An 8,930-nucleotide genomic window follows, 5' to 3' on the forward strand; every position below is an offset into this window, starting at 1 on the left:
TTGAAGAGTAAGTTTAACAAAGGACGTGAAAATTTTGTACACTGAAAACTGTAAGACTTTGAAGAAAGAAATTAAAGATAAATAAATGGAAAGACATTCTGTGTTCATGGATCAGAAGGATTGATATTATTAAGATGTTCATACTACTAGGGGCTTCCTTGGTGGCTCAGATGGTAGAGAAACGTGAAGTCGCTCAGTCATGTCCGACTCTTTACAACACTATGAACGGTAGCCTACCAGGCTCTGTGGTCCATGGGATTTTACAGGCAAGAATACTGGAGTGGGCTGCTATTTCCTTCTCCAGGGGATCTTCCCAACCCAGGGATCGAACCTGGGTCTCTTGCACTGCAGACAGACGCTTTACCATCTGAGCCACAGAATCTGCCTGCAATGCAGGAGACCCGGGTTTGATCCCTGGGTTGGGAAGATCCCCTGAAGGAAGGAATGGCAACCCACTCCAGTGTTCTTGCCTGGAGAATTCCATGAACAGAGGAGCCTGGTGGGCCACAGTTCATGGGGCACAAATAATCAGACACAATTGATCCTTTACCAGAACATGACTGTAGTAATCATACTGGGCTTCCCTGGTGGCTCAATCAGTAAGAGTCTGCCTGCAATGCAAGAGAGCACCTGCAGTGCAAGAGGCCAGGGTTAGATCCCTGGGGCAGGAAGATCCCCTGGAGAAGGAAATGGCAACCCACTCCAGTATTCTTGCTTGGGAAATCCCATGGACAGAGGAGCCTGGCAGGCTACAGTCCATGGGATGGCAAGAGTTGGACATGACTTAGTGACTAACCACCACCACTACTCAAAGCTATCTATGGATTCAATGCAATTGCTCTCAAAATTTTAATGTCATTTTTCACAGAAAGAAAAACAGAGTCCTAAAATTCATACAGAACCAAAAAAGACCCCAAAGAGCCAAATAAATCTTGAGAAAGAGATCAGAGATAGAGGTACCATACTTCCTGATTTCAAACTGTATTACAAAGTTATATTATCAAAACAGTATGGTACTGACATAAAAACAGATCAATGGAACAGAATCAAGAGCCCATAAATATAGTCCCACATATATGGTCAACTAACATCTGATGTGAGAGCCAAGAATACTTAATGGGGAAAGAATATTCTCAATAATAAGCACTATTGAGAAAACTGGATAACTACACGCAGAAAAGTCAAACTGGACCCCATCTTACACAACTCACAAAAATTAGCTTGAAATGGATTAAAGACTTAAACACAAGATCTGAAAATGTAAAACTCCTAGAAGAAAGCATAGGGGAAAAGCTCCTTTACATTGGTCTTGGCAATGATTTTCTAGATATAACACCAATAGCACAAGCAACAAAAGCAAAAAATAATTGGAACTACATCAAACTAAAATGCTTCTGCACAGCCAAAAGACACAATTGACAAAAAGAACAAGCAACCTATACTGTAGGAAAAAATACCTGTAAACCACATTTTGGTAAGAGGTTAAAATTCAAAATATATAAAGAACTCATACAAATACAAAGCAAACAACTCATTTTTAAAAATGGGCAGAGGAACTGCATAGACATCTCTCTGAAGATGAAATACAAACAGCCAATAGTTGGATGAAAAGGTATTCTGTATCACTAACCATCAGAGAAATGCAAATCAAAACCACAATGAGGTATATTCTCACATCTCTCAGAATGGCTATCATCAAAAAGTGTTAGCGAGGATGCAGAGAAAAGAGAACCCTATACACTGTTGGTAGTAACCTAAATTGGTACAACTACCGACAGCAGTATGGATGTTCCTCAAAAAAGTAAAAAGAGAACTAGCATATGCTCCAGCATTCCCACTTCTGGGTATTTATCCAAATGAAATCAAAACAGGATCTGGAGGAGCTATCTTTATCTCCATGTTCATTGTAATATTGTTGACAAGAGTCAAGGAAGTGGGAAGTCATGAGACAGACCTTGGTAAGTGAGCCAAAAGGCAGACACTTTGGTAACCACCCAACAGCCATTCCCTCTTCTTTTCTTGAAAGAATCTGGATCCATTGATAAGAGGCTGGAAATAAATACGAGCCTTTCTGGCCTCCCCAGAAACCAGGAGTGGTCAGAGCTGGGTTGCTGACCAAGTGCTGGGCAATGAGGCAGAATGGAAATTCTTTAAGGACAGACGGTTACATGTGATAAGAAAAAAATTCAAGGAAAAAAAAAAAAACAACCCAACCTCAGTTATATGAGAACACAATGCTTGGAAAGGCGATAGCCATCTTGCAATCCTGAAGAGTGCTACAGCTCACCAAGGCTTCCCTGGTGGCTCAGTGGTACAGAATTCGCCTGGAATGCAGGAGGCACAGGAGCCACCAGTTCGATCCTTGGGTCACAAAGATCCCCTGGAGGAGGGCATGGCAACCTACTCCAGTATTCTTGCCTGGAGAATCCCATGGACAGCGGAGCCTGTCCTTAGGAGAGTGGACATGACTAAAGCAGCTTAGCATGCACATCACACACTCCCAGAGAAAAAGGTTGGAGAGGGCTTGGGTTCTGATGATTTTCCTGAGTTGCTTAACCAATCCGGGAATGACCTAGCTTTACACTCCTTGTCAAGTGAGGTCATAAGTGTTCCTGTTATTTAAATCACTTTCTATCAGACATTCTATTATATCCACTAAGGGCATCCCCATTTAGCTGCCAACCACATGCTTAGGAATGAGTTAAGGACCCAGTGAACAATCTAGCAAAAGGCTTTTTCCTTTAATCATGGTAGGAAGATAGATTTCTTGGGCACAATTGTCTATGTGATGCTCAGAATCACTTTCGATTTTTTTGTTAGTAGGGGCATAACATGGATTTCATTAAGCAGCTACTCTCTGCCAAGCACTACGCTAGGCACTTTATCTTGGGTGAGTCATTGCAGCCATCTCCAGACCAGTCCCCTTTGGCCAAGAAAAGAAAATCACATCTCTATTTTCTCCAACCTTATTTAAACAGCTTGGCATTTCCTTTTATTACAAATGCAGACCACGAAACACCAGGAGTACTCGTGACTTTGCCACCTATAGAAATCACAGATACGATAATGTCACACTGCAGTTGTTGAAGACATCTTGAAATATCACTGCCCCTCATCACTGCTGCAAAGGTACCATACTCCTTAGGCCCCACTGCAAAACTGCATTGAATGTGTTAATCAAGCAGCACATATGCCAGTGCATCACACGTTTTGAAAATGTTTTAGTAACTGAATGTTAAGATAATTGGCTTCCTTTGTAATCCTGTGTGTTTTATTTTCTGCATCTAAAAACGTTCTTCTCAAAAGAAGTACTGGAGGTTTTACCAGATTTACAAAGGAGTCCTTGGCACCAAAGGGGTTTTTAGATTCCCTCTAAAAAGTCCTCCTGTGACCTTTCTTAATACTGTTCAATCCACTGTCTATACAGAAACCCAATCTGTATCACTGTTTTATAAGGTGAATCAGATGAAGACATTGCCCTATTTCCAAGTGAAACAAATACCCAACTCCTAACTTTGCCAGACCTGCCTTTCCTCTGCTCACAGCTCCTCCCTGGCCTCTAGCCCTCTAGCCTTTGCTCACTCTTCTCCATCCGGGCCACCACCTTCCTTTTCTTGGAAATCTCCAAGCAGTTTCCTGCCTGGGGGCTTTGTCCTTGCCATCCCCTTAGCCTGGAATGCCTGCTTTTAAGGCAGCTGCTTCATTCTCATGCTTCAGTGACAAGCCAGGACGTCACCTCCACCGAAAATCCTTCCCCGCTAATGTATGCCAGGCAACACCCCGCCCGCTCCCACCCCACCCGCACTTACTTCCTGTTTACTTCCTTCTGAGAGCACTTCTGACAACATAACTATATTGATTTTTGTTCACTGCTCAACCCTGCCATCTAGCAAGGTTCCCGGCAAACGGAGAAACCTGACATTCACTGAGTGGGTGAATGACAGAATAAGCGAAGGAGGAAGCTGTCATTTGTCCATTTTACAAGTGAGGAAATTCAGGCTCCAAGATGTTAAAATTATTTGTCCAAGGTCACCCAGGAGCAAAAGATATTTTAACTGTGGTTCCACAGGCCTTCCCCTTAACCCCACCACCATTCTCACTTCCTTTTCCCTGCTACATTTCCACCAATCTGGAAAGCAGAACAGACCCTTGCAAGTTTTTACAGTGTGATTTCTTAAGACTTCAGTGCTCCATTTCTTAAGGATATCTGCCTAACAAACCCTCTAAGGCAGCAGTCCCCAATCTTTTTGGCACCAGGGACCAGTTTCCTGGAAGACAATTTTGCCATGGATGGGGGGCGGGGATGGCTTCAGGATGATTCAAGCACATTACATTTACTGTGCACTTTATTTTTATTATCATCACATCAGCTCCACCTCAGATCATCAGGCATTAGATCCTGGAGACTGGGGACCCCTGCTCTAAGCTCTTTCCCTGGAGTAGTTCCAGGAAGGCCAAATTAACAAAAAATATATTACCTGGAGAGAATGGTTCTGTCTCTATATCTGTCTACATACACATACTTTTTTCCATCTCTGAATCTTCTAAACAAATACAAACAATAAAATCAGATGTAAGGAAGAAAGTTCAGAAAAGGGTAAATGAAGGAAGAAAAAAAATACAGATAAACCGAATGTAAATTTTAGTATATAAGAATACAGGTAATACAGTATTGTACACAAGCTATATGGACCACAGTTCTGACCATATGCTTCCTAGGAGCCAACATAAAGTGAGCAACATGATCAGTTATACAACTCATCCTGGAGATTTAAAAAGATTCAATTCATTTCCAGGAGGAGCACAACTCTTCCTGTTTCAAAGCCCTGACAGAAATTCCTCTTGTGGGTTGTTAAAACAAAAGTGTGGTAGGATATGGTAATCAGTATTCTAAACTACAACTTTATAAATAAATATACAAGCTTCACGAAACAGCATCTTAATAGACGGGGCTGGTATAATGCCAAAATCCATGCAGTAATGTATTACTGCCTTGCTATTCAGAGCGTGATCCCTGGACCGTCAGCAGCACCTGACAGAAATGCAGAGTCTCAGGCCCAATACCAGGTCTGCTGAAACAGAATCTGTGTTTTATTAACACGATCTGTAGGTGATGCCTATAATGTTAAGGTTTAACAAACACTGGTCTGGTGGTTAAGCTTGGTTTGAGGTCAAATTTGTAAGAGTGTTCATTTATTCACACATTCAACAAATACTTACTGATACCCTGGCAGTAGGAAAGGATTTTTTAAGCTCTTACAGAAACAGGAAAGGATTATTTTAAACATAACATCAAAGGCACCACCATAAAGGAAAATACTGGTAAATGGGATGCTATTAGAACTGAGTGATGAAGCAAAGTATTGAAAATATTTCCACCACAACCAAAACAAGGAAAGTTGAGAAGCCACATATGTACCAGGTACAATCGTAATGCTTAAGTCCATCAATGAAATGGAAACCCTTTGCTCTTATGGAGCTACATTCTAAGTGAAGAAGACGTAAAGAAAATAAGATAAATGAAGCAAGAAAAGGGCCTAAGTCAGGGGACAGGTGGCAGTCTTAAATCGGGTGGAGAGGGAAAGACTCACTGAGGAGATAACCCAGACAAGGTCAGGGAGCTAACTATAAAAAGAGATAGGGGGAGAGTATTCCAAGCAGAGGGAACAGTGAGTACAAACACCTGAGACAATAAATGCCTGAAACAGCAAGAAGGCCCGTGTGGTCGAAGCAGAGTGAGCAAAAAGTAGAGGAGGTAAGCTGGGGTCAGATTACATGGCGCTTTGTCAGTCATTTTAAAGATCTTGGCTTTAAATGCGAAATGAGCACACCACTGGAGAAAAGGAAATGGGGAGCCATTGCAGGGCGGTGAGCAGGGTAGTGACATAATGAAAAGTGTTTATAAGAAGCCTGGTTTCTCAGAGGTACATGGAATGGCTGGAGAGAGAGAAGCTAGCTGAGCGTATTAATCCCAGTACAGGCTGATTCACTCATTCAACTATTTATTAGGTGGCAGAGATATGTCAAGTAGGGTGGGGAGGAGTTAGACCAGGGTGATAACCGAGGGCACTGCCAAGAGGAAAGTGAATATAAATGACATTGGAGGGAAAGAAACCCAGGGCAGAATGACAGATTATTCATAGAGAAATGACAGAAGTTTGCAGTTCAATTTAATCAAGGTTTATGGATCATCTACTGAGGGCAAAGCCCTCGGCAGGCTAGGACATGGGGTGGCGATGGTGCAGAAGACTTGTATTTTCCCCTCAAAGGGTTTCAAGCCTGGCATGCTTAGCCTCTGTCCTTTCATGCCTGAACTTTTTGGATGACCACAGCTGAGGCTGCCACTGAGACTAGCTGATTTGCTCAGGTTAAGAGCTTTTCTTTGCTTAAGAAAAAAAAAGAAAAAAACAGCCTTAGAACTTGTTCTGTCTCCTGGGAGCAGGGGCTAGAGCACCTCAACTTGATTAGTATAAAAAGATAGATCCAGTTTGGCAGCAGGGCACAAGAGAGGTCTTAAGAAATGTCTTTGTGGATCAGCACTGCAGACTGGCCCTGGGCCACCAGTCTTCAGGCAAGGAATCCTTCTGATCGGTTGCCACCTGCGCATGACCTGATGGTTCTCCCACTCTGCCATTCCATTCTGGAGAAAAGCATAGAAAGGGAAAGCAGCATGTGTAAGGAAAACAACTAGGGGGAGAAATCCCCATAAATTTGAAACCCGCCTGCCACCAGATTGCAAGGTCTGAGGAGTAGATGCAAATATAATGCAAATGATATGGAAGTAGCCTGGTGGCCTTCTCAGAGGTTTTCTACAACTGGAAAGGCCCTTGGGAAACTGCTAGCTGGTAACAGTCACTCCGAAGCAGAGTGAACTGTTTCAAGACAACTTTGTCACACAACCCTTTGCCTCCCTGCTAGCACAGTGCACAGTCTTTAGTAATCTTTCTCACTTGAATTAACCTCATCTGCTATAAATTAAAAAAAAATCCAGACTGCCTCTGTAGAGGTTATCTAAGTTAAATACACTTTAAAAGCACTGTGTACCTTTGTCTTCAAACGCTTCACTCACCCAAATGGAGCCAAGTTAAATGTGTCACTTCCTCCCTAAACTGTATTTGGCTGCAGTGGGTTATGAATGAAGTGCCTCTCTTTCAGTTCTAGTCACTATGATCCTTTGGAGGACTTTTTTTTTTTCCCCTACACCACAGAAACTGGCACGCTCTCTTCTAGTATCAACGTGCTGTATTCAAAGTGAAGCCAGAAAAAAAAACCCACATAGTTGTGAAATCCAGTTCACTTCAAGGAGCCCCTGGAAAGCCATTCATTAAGAAAACCTGCCCTGTCAAGCATGCTGTCGTCTTGACAATCCTAATGATTCATTTTAAAATGGGGGGGGGCACTTTCGATTACAATAGGGTAGAATTCTGTCTACATTTATGTAATTAAAAGAGGACACTCGCCTCAGAGATGCATTGTATAGGACCCGTGCAATTTACAGAATAGCAAGCAACACAGGAAGCACATACAGACCCGGGGGTCGCAGAAACAACTTGCCTTCACCTTCATGATGGAAACAATACTAGCATAGATCAGCCCACTCCCAAACTTCTATGACTTTCTAGTACTCTGACATGCGAGGGTACTTCAGCTTTTGACAGGAGGGTTTAAAGGAAGGGAAATCTCTTTCATTTGGGATATTAAAAAAATCTCACTTGGAAGGACCTCCAGCCAACACCCGGGCAAAGAGGCATTTGGAGAGATGCCACCTCTCAGTAAAACACGAACAAAGAGCAAAGGCGCGTAATCCCAACCGAGAGACTGAAAGCAGTGGGGGGGTGGGGCTGGGTGGGGCGGGGGGAGACGGACAAAAGCAAGGGATAAACCTCAAGAGCCTCAAGAAACCAGAGTCAGAGGAGTAACAGAGATGAACAGCCGGGGCGCAGCTCCCGGAGCCGGGAGCCGGGCGGTTGGGCGGCACGCGCCCCCTGGCGGCCGGGGCGGCCTCTTACCTCCTGGGCGAGTTTCTGCTTGAGCACGAGCGCGGCGCACAGGTAGCCCGCGCGGCCCACGAATAGCTCGTCGGAGCCGCACTCGAGGAAGGAGACGGGAGCGCAGACGGCGCACAGAGCCCGGAACTTGCCCAGCGGCTGCACGTAGTCGGGCCGGCCCAGGGCGTGGTACACGAGCGTGGCCACGGCGTACACGCCCGCGCCCCCGAGAAGGAAGGCGGCGCGGGTGTCGGCGTCCGGCTCGCCCCACTCCTCAGCGCGGGCGCACGCGTCGATGAGGCGCTTGGCCGAGCGCAGGTAGCGCTCCCGGGCCCCGGCGAAGAGCGGGCTCTGAGAGACGTGGTAGAGCATGTAGGCCACCCCAGCCACGCCGCCGTACAGTCCCCACTGGCAGCTGCCGGCCGCGGCCGCCGACCCCCGGCCCTCCGGGCCGCCCCCGAGCGGGGGCAGCTCCTGGAGGATGCGCTCGATGGTGGCGGTGACCAAGGGCGCCACCGCCTCCTCGCACTGGCCCGCCAGCAGGCTGCCCTGGTAGTCATCGAAGCGATTGGCAAAGCAGCGCTTGGTGTCCATGCTGCCGCCCGCGCCCCCGCCAAGGCCGAGCCGGGGTCCGCTGGAGGGCGCGCCCTGCGGTCCCGCGCACCACCTCTCGCTCTTTGAGGCGCTCGGATGGCGGTGGATACAGCCGGGATGGAGCGAGGAGGCTGAGACGCGAGGTGACAAGAGGAGGCGGGCGCGAGGAAGCAGCGCGGAGCGGATTGCCAAGTGGGGCAGCGGACTGCCGCGAGGCTCCCGAGTGGCCCCGGCGAGCGCGGGGGATGCGCGCCGCGCGCCCCCCTCCCAGAGGCCGCGCCCTCGCCGAACCCGCCCCCTCCTGCGCCGCCGCAGCTTGGCTTCCTCGCCAAGGGGCCGAGGTGATCT

General features: G+C 46.4%; 1 protein-coding gene across 1 annotated transcript in view; it reads right to left on the reverse strand.

Moving 5' to 3' along the window:
• LANCL3 (LanC like 3) overlaps window positions 1–8,692 on the reverse strand; it is a 125,267-nt gene extending 116,575 nt beyond the window's left edge. The window contains exon 1 of the mRNA XM_040266322.1: window positions 8,010–8,692. Within this exon, the coding sequence (XP_040122256.1) occupies window positions 8,010–8,582 (573 nt within the window). The 5' untranslated portion in view covers window positions 8,583–8,692. The remainder of the gene's footprint in view (window positions 1–8,009) is intronic.
• Window positions 8,693–8,930: the final 238 nt, after the last annotated feature.

The sequence above is a fragment of the Oryx dammah genome, unplaced genomic scaffold (genome assembly GCF_014754425.2).
Source record: "Oryx dammah isolate SB20612 unplaced genomic scaffold, SCBI_Odam_1.1 HiC_scaffold_23, whole genome shotgun sequence".
Taxonomy (NCBI): domain Eukaryota; kingdom Metazoa; phylum Chordata; class Mammalia; order Artiodactyla; family Bovidae; genus Oryx; species Oryx dammah.